The sequence below is a fragment of the Bos indicus genome, chromosome 28, assembly GCF_029378745.1.
Source record: "Bos indicus isolate NIAB-ARS_2022 breed Sahiwal x Tharparkar chromosome 28, NIAB-ARS_B.indTharparkar_mat_pri_1.0, whole genome shotgun sequence".
Lineage (NCBI taxonomy): Eukaryota > Metazoa > Chordata > Mammalia > Artiodactyla > Bovidae > Bos > Bos indicus.
The window spans coordinates 9,553,232-9,568,655 of record NC_091787.1 but is presented as its reverse complement, the minus strand read 5'-3'; the positions used below and the strand labels follow the sequence as shown (position 1 = coordinate 9,568,655).

At 42.9% G+C, this 15,424-nt stretch overlaps 1 protein-coding gene across 4 annotated transcripts in view; it reads right to left on the bottom strand.

The window, feature by feature from the left end:
• MTR (5-methyltetrahydrofolate-homocysteine methyltransferase) overlaps positions 1 to 15,146 on the bottom strand; it is a 135,610-nt gene extending 120,464 nt beyond the window's left edge. For 2 of the 4 annotated variants that reach the window (XM_019953916.2, XM_019953918.2), the window contains exon 1: positions 14,666 to 15,146. In XM_019953916.2, coding sequence (XP_019809475.1) covers positions 14,666 to 14,699 — 34 coding nt within the window. In that variant the 5' untranslated portion in view covers positions 14,700 to 15,146. Of the gene's footprint in view, positions 1 to 14,468; positions 14,630 to 14,665 lie in introns of those variants that run through there. The other 2 variants (XM_019953921.2, XM_019953919.2) reach the window with 1 other exon arrangement.
• Between the last annotated feature and the right edge of the window lie 278 nt (positions 15,147 to 15,424).

Sequence of the window (15,424 nt, the reverse complement as noted above, 5' to 3'; positions counted from 1 at the left end):
AACTCATGACAGGCTACCCAGTCTTGAAAAGCCCTAATGCATACTCCTTCCAATCCTATTTTCTGGTCTCCAAGAACTACTGGAAAGCCACAAAACCATGCTGATTGGAATCCTCGCAATTCCTAACTTTGAGCCTCTTCTTTGGTTCACCTTTTCTCAGCTCCCTCAACAACACTTCTCATACCTGCTGTCCCAGACCTCTGCTTGCCTTTAGCACAAAATCCTTCTCATCCTTTTAACTCAGAGGTGATTTCACCTAATCCTGTACAAGAGTCTTCTTTGGGGAGCTCCCCAAATTCACCCCCCCACACACACACCACAAAATCCTCTTGTAGCTTGGTTCCCTCTGCACCTAAAGAAGAACATGTGATCACTTCCACCCACACCTCCCACTGTCCTTCCCGTTTACCCCTTCCCACCTCCAGCAATTCTACCTCAACCTATCTTCATGCTATGGCTTCTTCCTCCACCACACTACTGAAATCACTCCCTAAAGTCACACATGGTCTTCTAATTATCAAAAACAATGGGCTCCAATCTCAGACTCAGATTCCAAGCTGTCCACTTGTTACAGCCTGCCCCTCAATCTACTGTCCAAAACCAAACTTGCCACATTCCCTGTCTGATTTCTCTATTTTTCTGAATGCATCACCCTTTGCAGAAAACTGACCTGACAACCTCAGTGTTACGTGACTCCTCATTCTCCTTGATAATCATATCTACTCAGATCTCAAGCCCTATAGCTCTGGCATCCAAAATGCCATCCATATTGGGCCCACCTTCCATCCCAGTGCCAACCCTTTCCTCAAGTCATTACCACACATTCAGCCATCATAGGTCCTCTGTGAGCTTCAGTTTGCATCCATGAAAACTAAGAAAGACAATGCCTGCTCACCCCAACTTCACGGAATTGTCTTATGGGTTAAAGGAAATCAGATACAAAGATGCTTTGTTAAAAAAAAAAAAAAATCAAGTGTCATACCAACTGTCATCTCAACCACCGGGGTGACTATACCTGGTCACCCTATGTTCCAATCCATCCTATGCACCAGATTCATCTTCCTAAAAAGCATGTTTAAACCAGTTGCTTCCAATGCTTCAACAATGCTTCCAATGCTTCCAACCTTCAACAATTCCCTACTGCCTACCAAACTTACTACAAGTTATTCAAAACAAACTACAATGACACCCACTGCTCTAGTCAACATGTACTTCTGTGCTCCCTGAGAGGGGAGAAAAGCTGGAGTAAAATGCAGCTGGCTCTAAGCTCTTTGAGCCTCTTGGAGGAAGACTGGGATTAGGCCAACTCATCTGTATCCCTAGCAATACCAAGGACAGTATCCAGCACTTAAGTGTTCAGTAAGTATTTCCTAAACCGACACAGCAAAACAGTGAGGAAAGATGACAAGAGAAGGTATTTAAACCCCAAACCAGTAATGTATGAATATTTGTAAACTGGCAGTGGTGCAAATGTAAAACCCAGACCTTACTGTCCAGAGTCTTAGGTACTCTATAAAGAAACGGGATGGATGGTGGCTATACAGCTATTGTGACTGAACGAGTCCTTAATAGGCTTCAGAAAGGTTGTGCTAGCAACCTGTAAATTGGTGGGTATCTGGTTTCTTTCTCAAAGGGCATTATGTTTATTTCAGGGTTTACTATTCCTTTCAAAAACTGGCTAATTTTGTTTATTGAGCTAATAGGGGTAAGAAAACTGAAAAAGGAACAAAGTTAAGATCCAAAAATCTGAGCAGTAGTACTTCAAGCACCAAAGGAAAAAAAATCACTTCCTGAAAGTGTGAAGAAAAGGCAGGGCTTACTGAGACATGTATAACAGAAAGACTGGTAGGCAACCGGGCAGTGGTTTGGTCATTTCCAATTAATGTCAACAAAGGCAATTCAGGGGTGGCATTAATTTAGACACCCCATGATGTGGCTGTCCTTCAGCTAAGAAACACTCAGAATTTGATATGATTAAGCTAATGGGGATAGGATGAAAAAAGCCAAGAAATCTGGGTTTTAGTCCCAGCTCTCAAAAGTAGCTATGGGGTTTTGGACAGGCTGTGTTTTGCCTTATCACAGGACATGTGACAACAGAACGAGATGATGCATTTGAAGGCATATTCCAGATGCTAACGACTGGAACTCTCATATCATAAAAGTCATGAGACATATAACCTTGGCATAATCACCCCATAAATGTTAGCAACTCCTATTATGTCATTATTATTGCATAGCTAATAAAAAGTAGAGCTAGGATTGAAACTCTAAAGGTTGCTTTCTATACTCTACAAGTCCAGTGGGTTAAGAAAAAGGATCACAGAAGCCTGAAGCTCTCAGTTCTGTTCAAGTTGGGGCAGGAGGCAGGAATAGCATGTTTACAGATTTAGAGATGAACTTGAATGTGGCAGAGCAAACACAATAATCAGCAAAAATATCTACATGGAGATCCTTTCAGATGGGGAATAAAAAGAAAGATTAAAAACTTTAACCTATATGCTCAATTGAATTCCTTTCTTTTTCAAAGAATGTAGCTGCAACTCTTCCTAAAATGAGGGCATGTGTGATGAATCACCCAGTGGGTAGGAACAGGGTGTGTGGGCGTGGTGAAGGGGCGCTGGAGGAGGGAGTAGCTCATGCGTGCCTGCATGCAATCAAAGATTTTTCCCCAAACTTTAAACATTTTATTTTGTAATGGTGTATAGCCAATTAACAATGTTGTGGTAGTTTCAGGAGAACAGCAAAGGGACTCCCCCATACATATACATGTGAGCATTCTCCCCCAAACCTCCCTCCCCTGGAACATAACACTGAGCAGAGTTCCATCTGCTATACAATAGTCCCTGTTGGCTATCCAAGGTATTCAAGGGACTTCCCTGGTAGTCCTATGGTTAAGACTTCGCCTTCCAACAAAGGAGGCACAGGTTTGACCCCTGGTTGGGGAGCTAGTGGAGGTGATGGAATTCCAGTTGAGCTATTCCAAATCCTGAAAGATGATGCTGTGAAAGTGCTGTACTCAATATGCCAGCAAATTTGGAAAACTCAGCAGTTGCCACAGGACTGGAAAAGGTCAGTTTTCATTCCAATCCCAAAAAAAGGCAATGCCAAAGAATGCTCAAACAACCGCACAATTGTACTCATCTCACACGCTAGTAAAGTAATGCTCAAAATTCTCCAAGCCAGGCTTCAGTAATACGTGAACCGTGAACTTCCTGATGTTCAAGCTGGTTTTAGAAAAGGCAGAGGAACCAGAGATCAAATTGCCAACATCCGCTGGATCATGGAAAAAGCAAAAGAGTTCCAGAAAAACATCTATTTCTGCTTTATTGACTATGCCAAAGCCTTTGACTGTGTGGATCACAATAAACTGTGGAAAATTCTGAAAGAGATGGGAATACCAGACCACCTGACCTGCCTCTTGAGAAATCTGTATGCAGGTCATGAAGCAACAGTTAGAACTGGACATGGAACAACAGACTGGTTCCAAATAGGAAAAGGAGTATGTCAAGCCTGTATATTGTCATCCTGCTTATTTAACTTCTATGCAGAGTACATCATGAGAAACGCTGGACTGGAAGAAGCACAAGCTGGAATCAAGATTGCCGCGAGAAATATCAATAACCTCAGATATGCAGATGACACCACCCTTATGGCAGAAAGTGAAGAGGAACTCAAAAGCCTCTTGATGAAAGTGAAAGTGGAGAGTGAAAAAGTTGGCTTAAAGCTCAACATTCAGAAAACAAAGATCATGGCATCCAGTCCCATCACTTCATGGCAAATAGATGGGGAAACAGTGGAAACAGTGTCAGACTTCATTTTTCTGGGCTCCAAAATCACTGCAGATGGTGACTGCAGCCATGAAATTAAAAGATGCTTACTCCTTGGAAGGAAAGTTATGACCAACCTAGATAGCATATTGAAAAGCAGAGACATTACTTTGCCAACAAAGGTCCGTCTAGTCAAGGCTATGGTTTTTCCAGTGCTCATGTATGGATGTGAGAGTTGGACTGTAAAGAAGGCTGAGCGCTGAAGAATTGATGCTTTTGAACTGTAGTGTTGCAGAAGACTCCTGAGAGTTCCTTGGACTGCAAGGAGATCCAACCAGTCCATTCTGAAGGAGATCAGCCCTGGGATTTCTTTGGAAGGAATGATGCTAAAGCTGAAACTCCAGTACTTTGGCCACCTCATGCGAAGAGTTGACTCATTGGAAAAGACTCTGATGCTGGGAGGGATTGGGGGCAGGAGGAGAAGGGGACGACAGGATGAGATGGCTGGATGGCATCACTGACTCGATGGACGTGAGTCTGAGTGAACTTCAGGAGTTGGTGATGGACAGGGAGGCCTGGCGTGCTGCGATTCATGGGGTCCCAAAGAGCTGGACACGACTGAGACTGAACTGAACTGAACTGAACTGGGGAGCTAAGATCCCATGTGCCTCAGAGCCAAGAAAACAAAACATAAAATAGAAACAATGCTGTAACAAATTCAATAAAGACTTTAATAATGGTCCACATCAAAAAAAGTGCCCACTCTTGCCACTATTATTCAACATAGTTTTGGAAAACAGAGCCATGGCAGAGAATAAAAAGAAATAAAAGGAATCCAGAAGAAAAATAAGAGGTAAAACCCTCACTGTTTGCAGATGACATAATATTATACATAAGATCAGATCAGATCAGTCGCTCAGTCGTGTCCGACTCTTTGCGACCCCATGAATCGCAGCACACCAGGCCTCCCTGTCCATCACCAACTCCCAGAGATCACTCAGACTCATGTCCATCGAGTCAGTGATGCCATCCAGCCATCTCATCCTATCGTCCCCTTCCCCTCTTGCCCCCAATCCCTCCCAGCATCAGAGTCTTTTCCATTGAGTCAACTCTTCACATAAGGCGGCCAAAGTACTGGAGTTTCAGCTTTAGCATCATTCCTTCCAAAGAAATCCCAGGGCTGATCTCCTTCAGAATGGACTGGTTGGATCTCCTTGCAGTCCAAGGGACTCTCAAGAGTCTTCTCCAACACCACAGTTCAAAAGCATCAATTCTTCAGCGCTCAGCCTTCTTCACAGTCCAACTCTCACATCCATACATGATCACAGGAAAAACCATAGCCTTGACTAGACGGACCTTTGTTGGCAAAGTAATGTCTCTGCTTTTCAATATGCTATCTAGGTTGGTCATAACTTTCCTTCCAAGGAGTAAGTGTCTTTTAATTTCATGGCTGCAGTCACCATCTGCAGTGATTTTGGAGCCCCCCAAAATAAAGTCTGACACTGTTTCCACTGTTTCCCCATCTATTTGCCATGAAGTGATGGGACTGGATGCCATGATCTTTGTTTTCTGAATGTTGAGCTTTAAGCCAACTTTTTCACTCTCCACTTTCACCTTCATCAAGAGGCTTTTGAGTTCCTCTTTACTTTCTGCTATAAGGGTGGTGTCATCTGCATATCTGAGGTTATTGATATTTCTCGCGGCAATCTTGATTCCAGCTTGTGCTTCTTCCAGTCCAGCGTTTCTCATGATGTACTCTGTATAGAAGTTAAATAAGCAGGATGACAATATACAGCCTTGACATACTCCTTTTCCTATTTGGAACCAGTCTGTTGTTCCATGTCCAGTTCTAACTCTTGCTTCCTGACCTACATACAGATTTCTCAAGAGGCAGGTCAGGTGGTCTGGTATTCCCATCTCTTTCAGAATTTTCCACAGTTTATTGTGATCCACACAGTCAAAGGCTTTGGCATAGTCAATAAAGCAGAAATAGATGTTTTTCTGGAACTCTTTTGCTTTTTCCATGATCCAGCGGATGTTGGCAATTTGATCTCTGGTTCCTCTGCCTTTTCTAAAACCAGCTTGAACATCAGGAAGTTCACGGTTCACGTATTACTGAAGCCTGGCTTGGAGAATTTTGAGCATTACTTTACTAGCGTGTGAGATGAGTGCAATTGTGCGGTCGTTTGAGCATTCTTTGGCATTGCCTTTTTTTGGGATTGGAATGAAAACTGACCTTTTCCAGTCCTGTGGCCACTGCTGAGTTTTCCAAATTTGCTGGCATATTGAGTGCAGCACTTGCACAGCATCATCTTTCAGGATTTGGAATATTATACATAGAAAATCCTAAAGATGCCACCAGAACATTACTAGAATTAATCAATGAAAATAGTGAAGTCACAGGATCTAAACTTAATATACAAAAATCCCTGCATTCTTATTTACTAACAATGGAAAATCTCAAATTAAGGAAACAATCCCATTCACAAATGCAACAAAAAGAATAAAATACCTAGGAATAAAAAAAAAAAAAAAAATACCTAGGAATAAACCTATCTAAAGAAACAAAAGACCTGTATGCAGAAAACTATAAGACACTAATGAAAGAAATCAAAGATGACACAAGACAGATGGAGAGATATACTATGTTCTTGGATTGGAAGAATCAATTTTGTGAAAATAATCATACCACCAAAACAATCTACAGATTCACTGAAATCTCTATCAACTATCAATGGTATTTTTCAGAGCTAGAACAATTTCACAATGTGTATGGAAACACAAAAGACCTCAAATAGCCAAAGCAATCTTGAGAAAGAAAAAGAGAGATGGAAGAATCAACCTTCCTGACTTCACACTGTACCACAAAGCTACAGTCATCAAGACAGTATGGTACTGGCACAGACACCAAATATAGACCAACAGAATCAGATAAAAAGCCCAGAGGTAAACCCATGCACCTATGGTACCTTGTCTTTGACAAAGGAGGAAGAATAAAAGAATATACAATGGAGAAAAGACAGCCTCTTCAATAAGTGGTGCTGAGAAAACTGGACTGCTACATGTAAAAGAATAAAACTAGCACATTTCATAACACCATGCACAAAAATAAACTCAAAATGGATTAAAGACTTAAATAAATGTAAGCCCAGAAACTGTAAACCTCTTTGAGAAAAACATAGGCAGTATACTCTTGGACATAAATCACAGCAAGATCCTCTTTGACTCACCTCCGAGAGTAATAAAAATAAAAATAAACAAATGGGGCCTAATTAAACTTAAAGGCTTTTGCACAGCAAAGGAAACCATAAACAAGATGAAAAGACAACAGTGAGAATGGGAGAAAATAACTGCAAATGAAACAACTGACAAGGATTAATCTCCCAAATATATAAACAGCTCATACAGCTCAATATAATATCAGAAAAACAAACAGCCCAGTCAAAAAATGAGCAAAAGACCTGAACAGGCATTTCTCCAAAGAAGACATACAGGTGGCCAATAAACACATGAAAAGATGCCCAATATCATTAGTTATTAGAAAAATCTAAATCAAAACTACAATGAGGTATCGCCTTACACCAGTCAGAATGGCCATCATCAAAAAAAATCTACAAACAATAAAAATTACAGAGGATGTAGAGAAAAGGGAACCCTCCTCCACTGTTGGTAGGAATGTAAATTGAAGCAGGCACTATGGAGAACAGTATGGAGATTCCTTTTAAAACTAGGAATAAAACTACCATATGATCCAGCAATCCCACTACTGTGCGTAGACCCTGAGAAAAACCACAATTCTAAGAGACACATGTACCCCAGTGTTCATTGCTGCACTATTTCCAATAGCCAGGACATGGAATCAGTCTAGGTGTCCATCCACAGATGAATAAAGATGTGGTACATAAATAACAATGGGATATTTCTCAGCCATAAAAAAGAATGAATTTGAGTCAGTTCTAGTGAGGTGGATGAAGCTAGAACCTATTAAAACAGTAAAGTTAAGTCAGAAAGAGAAAAACAAATATCATTTTTAACACTTATATATGGACTCTAGAAAAATAGGATTGATGAACCTATCTGCAGGGAAGGAATGGAGATGCAGATACAGAGAGTGGACTTGTGGACTCAGTGGGAAAAGGAGAGAGCAAATGGATGGAGAAAGCAGCATCAACATATATACAGTATCACCAATTAAATGGACATAAACTTGTGCAAATTGCGGGAGATGGTGAGGGACAGGGAGGCTGGGCGTGCTACAGTCCACGGGGTTGCAAAGAGTTGGACACAACTTGGTGACTGAACAACAATAAAGTGTAAAACAGAAGCTGCTTTATAACACAAGGAGCCCAGCCTGGCGCTCTGTGATGACTTAGAGGGGTGGGGGAGGCGGGCAGGAGGGAGACTTTAAGAGGGAGAGGATATATGTATAATTATGGCTGATTCTCTCTTCAAGAAAATTAGAGACACCAAGGGGACATTTCATGCAAAGATGGGCTCAATAAAGAATAGAAATGGTATGGACCTAACAGAAGCAGAAGATATCAAGAAGAGGTGGCAAGAATACACAGAAGAACTGTACAAAAAAGATCTTCACAACCAAGATAATCACAATGGCCTTAGAAAGCATCACTACAAACAAAGCAAGTGCAGGTGATGGAATTCCAGTTAAGCTATTTCAAATCCTGAAAGATGATGCTGTGAAAGTGCTGCACTCAATACGCCAGCAAATGTGGCAAACTCAGCAGTAGCCACAGGACTGGAAAAGGTCAGTTTTCATTCCAATCACAAAGAAAGGAAATGCCAAAGAATGCTCAAACTACCACACAATTGCACTCATCTCACATACTAGCACGGAGAAGGCAATGGCATCCCACTCCAGGACTCTTGCCTGGAAAATCCCATGGATGGAGGAGCCTGGTGGGCTACAGTCCATGGGGTCGCTGAGAGTCGGACATGACTGAGCGACTTCACTTTCACTTTTCACTCTTATGCACTGGAGAAGGAAATGGCAACCCACTCCAGTGTTCATGCCTTGAGAATCCCAGGGACAGGGGAGGCTGGTGGGCTTCCGTCTATGGGGTCGCACAGAGTCGGACACAACTGAAGTGACTTAGCAGCAGCAGCACATACTAGCAAAGTAATGCTCAAAATTCTCCAAGCCAGGCTTCAGCAATACGTGAACTGTGAACTTCCTGATATTCAAACTGGTTTTAGAAAAGGCAGAGGAACCAGAGATCAAATTGCCAACATCCACTGGATCATGGGAAAAGCAAGAGAGTTCCAGAAAAACATCTATTTCTGCTTTATTGACTATGCCAAAGCCTTTGACTGTGTGGATCACAATAAACTGTGGGAAATTCTGAAAGAGATGGGCATACTAGACCACCTGACCTGCCTCTTGAGAAACCTATATGCAGGTCAGGAAGCAACACTTAGAACTGGACATGGAACAACAGACTGGTTCCAAATAGGAAAAGGAGTACGTCAAGGCTGTATATTGTCATCCTGCTTATTTAACTTCTATGCAGAGTACATCATGAGAAACGCTGGACTGGAAGAAACACAAGCTGGAATCAAGATTGCCAGGAGAAATATCAATAACCTCAGATATGCAGATGACACCACCCTTATGGCAGAAAGTGAAGAGGAACTAAAAAGCCTCTTGATGAAGGTGAAAGTGGAGAGTGAAAAAGCTGGCTTAAAGCTCAACATTCAGAAAACAAAGATCATGGCATCCGGTTCCATCACTTCATGGGAAATAGATGGGGAAACAGTGGAAACAGTGTCAGACTTTATTTTGGGGGGCTCCAAAATCACTGCAGATGGTGATTGCAGCCATGAAGTTAAAAGACGCTTACTCCTTGGAAGGAAAGTTATGACCAACCTAGATAGCATATTGAAAAGCAGAGACATTACTTTGCCAACAAAGGTCCGTCTAGTCAAGGCTATGGTTTTTCCAGTGGTCATGTATGGATGTGAGAGTTGGACTGTGAAGAAGGCTGAGCGCCGAAGAATTGATGCTTTTGAACTGTGGTGTTGGAGAAGACTCTTGAGAGTCCCTTGGACTGCAAGGAGATCCAACCAGTCTATTCTGAAGGAGATCAGCCCTGGGATTTCTTTGGAAGGAATGATGCTAAAGCTGAAACTCCAGTACTTTGGCCACCTCATGCGAAGAGTTGACTCAATGGAAAAGACTCCGATGCTGGGAGGGATTGGGGGCAGGAGGAGAAGGGGACGCCAGAGCATGAGATGGCTGGATGGCATCACTGACTCGATGGATGTGAGTCTGAGTGATCTCCGGGAGTTGGTGATGGACAGGGAGGCCTGGCGTGCTGCGATTCATGGGGTCAGGAAGAGTTGGATACGACTGAGCGACTGAACTGAACTGAACTGATGGCTGATTCTTGTTGTATGGCAGAAATCAACACAACATTGTTAAACAATCTTCTCCAATTAAAAAATAAATTACAAAAACAAAAATGGTCCACATTGAAAAAAAGTCTTAAAAAATAAAAAGGTATTCAAACCTTTGAGGAAAAAAAAATCCCAGTTTTTTCTACAAAGAGATATGTCTTTTGGCATCAGTAAAATGGCCAGTAGTTTATCAGGAAGGTAGATCAGTCGGTCAAGAATCCACCTGCAATGCAGGAGACTGGGGTTCAATCCCTGGGTCAGGAAGATCCCCTGCAGAAGAAAATGGCAGCTCACTCCAGTATGCTTGCCTGAAAAATCCCATGGACAGAGGATCCTGATGGGCTACAGTCTGTGGGGTCTCAAGAATCAGACAGGACTTAGCAACTAAAACCATCACCATCAACCAAAATGATCAGTAAATACCATATGATTTACATGTACTTCTTTCTCCTCCACTGACCAAGTACACAAGAGTTTAAGGAGATAGAAATAAGAAAGGAAAGTTAACATAACAACAAAAGAAATGCCCTCCCTCCGTGCACCCTGGTCTCCTTCATCAGAGCTGGTTTGGCCTTTCTCTACTCACTGCAAATCTGACAGCGGAGTGTGCCCCTACTTGGCCTATTTTCAAAAAAGGGCTAAGCATTTTCCCAAGAGGCCTCTAATGTATTCACTTTTCAAATCAGAAATATAAATTGTTTTCAATCTTTAAGATAGTTCACCATTTACCATAAAACAACCCCATCCCCACACAAATCCTGATAGCTTGAGTTATCATATATATAAGAGACAAAAGGTTTTTTAAAAAACTCTAAACAAAACATGTAATTTTTTAAATAAGAAGCTTGACCAACTTAACTCTGTAATTTATGTGCAAGACTAAAAGCCCAAAAAGAACTAACTTAACTTTAAAAAAGTAGAAAGAGATTACTTGGCCTATCAAATATTATTATATACTACAAGATATTACAAAATAAGGAAAGTAAGATATAGAATATCTCCTCACTTAGCACATGGCAAGACATCTAAAGACTTAAATAGCTCAACCTATAATTTTTTTTTAAAGTAAATTTGATTACATAAAAACAAAGGATTTCTGTCAAATGAAAGTCACCACTGACAAAAGTAATAAACAGATTATCAACTGAAGGAAGATTCTGCAATGTCAAACTGAAAGGTACTGGGACTTCCCTGGCGGTCCAGTGTTTAGGACTCTGCGCTTTCACTGCTGGGGCCCAGGGTTAGATCCCTGGTCAGGGAATTAAGATCCTGTAAACCACACAGCACAGCCAAAGGAAGGAAAAAAAAACAAACCTGAAAGAGACTAAAATCTATAACATACCAGGAGCTCCTGCAAATCAATAAGAAATTAAACAGAAAAATGGGCAAAAGATGTGAATAGGCAAATCAAGGGAGGGAAAAACTGAATACTCAACAATATATGAAGAAATGCTCCAACTGTAAGCCATCAGAGAGACATGAATTAAAACAAGACAAAACCAATATATATGCAATGGATGGGCAGTAATTAGAAGATTGGATAATACCAAAGAAAATCAGAACCCTTGCTTTTTGGAACGTAGACAGATACAGTCATTCTGGAGAGCAACCTAGCAGGAGTCAGTAAAATTAAGCATGTGGAAAACTCAACAGTCTCACTCCTGAGTGTATTTCCCAAACAAAGGCTCCACTGATGCATAGAGAACATATCAGAGGATATTAGAGAAGTCGCAAATTGGAGACAACCCTGGGAAATGGCAAAGTCAAATGTGCAGGATGCTCGTGTGTGGACTACTACTGAGTGGTAGCCAGATTTACCACTGTATTGCTCTATTGATTGAGTGAGGAAGTCAGAAATGGCTAACTAGTGAAGTCACTCAGTCGTGTCCGACTCTTGGCAACCTCATGGACTGCAGCCTACCAGGCTCCTCTGTCCATGGGATTTTCCAGGCAAGAGTACTGGAGTGGGTTGCCATTTCCTTTTCCAATGCATGAAAGTGAAAAGTGAAAGTGAAGTCGCTCAGTCGTGTCCGACTCTTGGCAACCTCATGGACTGCAGCCTACCAGGCTCCTCTGTCCATGGGATTTTCCAGGCAAGAGTACTGGAGTGGGGTGCCATTGCCTTCTCCGGCTCTAGTCCTGTTCAACTCTTTGCGACTCTATGGACTGTAGCCCGCCAGGCTCCTCTGTCCATAGGATTCCGCAGGCAAGAATACTGGAGTAGGTTGCCATGCCCTTCTCCAGGGGATCTTCCCGACCCAGGGATAGAACCCGAGTCTCCTGCATTGCAGGTACCACCTGGGATGATATATATAAATAACACAGTCTAAAAGAGAAAGACACAAGGAATGTCCTTGTCCAGTAAGCCTAAGAGATCACAACGTTTTCCCAGCTTGAGAGGACCTAGTCAATGTACTTTACTTGGGTGATTTTTTTTCTACCCATTAATGTTTTATTTCCCAGTAATGATACCATGATTCATAGTAAATGCTCCAAAGAGTAAACAAACATGGTATTAACTGGTTAAAGGACCAATTAGATGTTGAGGTGGGTAAGTCAGTATCACCCTTAAGAACCATCCTAAATAATGGTTCTTTAAGACAAGAACCATCCTAAAGACAAGATGATGGCATAAACCAATAAACCCCAAATACACATGATTTTAAGTAATAAATTACTGTCAAGAACACAGTTACTCTATAGACAGAATGATCCCATGTAGCTCTGATTTACTTAGGACTCCCACATCCACTGCACTAACTGGGGAAAACACAGAGCAAGGAAAAGAATTTTGCATTATAAACAAATGATCCCAACACTTCTCAGCACTTTCCTGACTTGACTATATTAAAGACTATCTTCAGTTCAGTTCAGTCGCTCAGTCATGTCCGACTCTTTGCGACCCCATGAATCGCAGCACGCCAGGCCTCCCTGTCCATCACCAACTCCCGGAGTTCACCCAAACTCATGTCCATCGAGTCGGTGATGCCATCCAGCCACCTCATCTTCTGTTGTCCCCTTCTCCTCATAAGTCCCTTGCAAGACACTTCATTTCTGAATCTCTAACTTCTAGTTTGCACCAACGTGCTACATTTTGTAGACATGTCTTTGCTTGTGCAATATTCCACTTCTGAAATAGCATACTATTTCTCCTTTGATTTTAATAAGACCGGGAAGAATTAGAAACATGTAACTGCTGCTGCTGCTGCTGCTTCAGTCATGTCCGACTCTGTGCGACCCCATAGATGGCAGCCCACTAGGCTCCTCCGTCCCTGGGATTCTCCAGGCAAGAACACTAGAGTGGGTTGCCATTTCCTTCTCCAGAGCTAGATTCAAACACTTAACAATTTTCCTTTCATCTGCTGTAAAAAGATCACTATTTAAACTATTCTAAATCTTCAGGGGTTTTTGCTCCAGATACATTCAGATAAAAGAGAAATCACATACTTCATTTTTTTAAATTACATGGGAAAAGGAAGGTCAGAGGTCATCAGTAAAAAATACTGTTCAAATAAATAAATGATATCCCTGTGGGAGATATAGGTCTCACTTTACAGCAACAGTGATAAAATGTTTCTTAGTCACATATCCACCTGTTTCATGAATAATTCTAATGGTCCCATTTATCAGGACCTTAGAATCAAAGGGTCACTAGCTTACCTCTGAAAAATTTCAGTTATGGAATTCCTGAGCTGAAGATCCTTATCTGTCACATCTACTGTTATGTCCTTGTTACTGATTCTCTTGTTTCTTCACTTGCTACTTCATACCTCACAAGTTTTAATAGGTGTATTTGTTCACAAATTACAATCAGGGAGGGCATTAAAGACCTAGAGCTCATTTTAAAACTGAAAATATTGATATACTTAGTTATTGTGTTAGTTTTCTTTTTCCTCATTGTTAATGTGAGAGTCACCAACATCAAAATCACCTGGAATTATTACCCCTTACCCCAACCTACTGAGTACCCACTAATCTATTCTAACATAGAGATTTTACACACACTAGAGTTGACAGAACTACTGTTGTTACCTCGAAGTGGAGAAATAAAAGTTCAATGCAGTTGCAAATAGCTTTCTGGGCTTCCTTATTTCTCAGCACCTGAACCTTCTTTGGCTTAGATGCTCAATAAACATATTGAATAAGAACGTTCAATCATGCAAAACTTCTATAAGGCCCGGACGGAATACGGTACATCAAACTGAAAAGTTTAGTTACCCTGGCGCTCAGAATATGTTTCGGGGGCACGTGTCGGGGCGTGCTTTATGGATTTGATGGTTTGTCTACCTTGAGAGGAAGCCGGGTGGGTCGGGAGAGAAGGAACGCAGGCAGCGAGAAAACACGGGACCTCAGGGTTCGCACGTTCAGAGGCGCCGCCCGCCCCCAGGGAAAGCTAACAAGGTGTCTCCGGGTGGTAACTGAATCACCCTAGAGATCAGGAGGTATTAAAGCACCGAAGCGCGGAGAGCGGGTCGCTGCGTTACCAGATGGCGTCAGGTCCTGGAGCGTGGGGGCCATGCTCCGGAGTCTTCTTTCTCCTCCTCCGGCCGGGGGACGCGGCAGAAAAGACGCACCCTCCACACGTGACGGCCCAGAGCCACGCCAGCCAGCGCCGGGCCAGTAGTTCACAGAAGGTCGGGGTCCCAAGGACACTGAGGGGCCTCCCCGCAACCAGACCCGACAGCGGGGCTTCCGTCAGGGCCAGAGCGCCGCGCGGCGCTGACAGGAGGCGCCCGGCCCAGACCGCTGCTGAGACACGTGCTTTCTTCTCGGTCACCTGGCCTGTCCTCGGCAAAGGCCTGGCGGCTAAACCAGCGCGACCGGAGGCCGAGTCGACAGGAGGACGCGGGCCTGACCCGAAGAGGAGGACGACGTGGCGACCGAGGCGCGGGGCCACGGCTGGCAGTCCCCGGTGGGTTTGGGTAACTCAGAAAACTGTTATTCTGCGCGCAATCCGGCCTCGCAGTGGGAGGTCCCGCCCCTTCAGGCCCGCGATTGGTCTATAGGAGCCCGTAGCGACTCTATTGGCTGACCGATTCAACCACTCACATGAGGCTTTGTCGCCCCCTCCCCCCGCCCCCCCCCCCCCCCCGCGATTTCTGGGAGATGTAGTTCAGGATCCCAGGTGACCCTCTGAGGTTTTGCGCGTCTCAGTCCAGCGTCTGAAAGTGTGGCCACCAGTAGTCTCCCCAAATTTAAATCCTGGTACGAAGTTGGCGCTGACTTCAAAATGTATTAATACG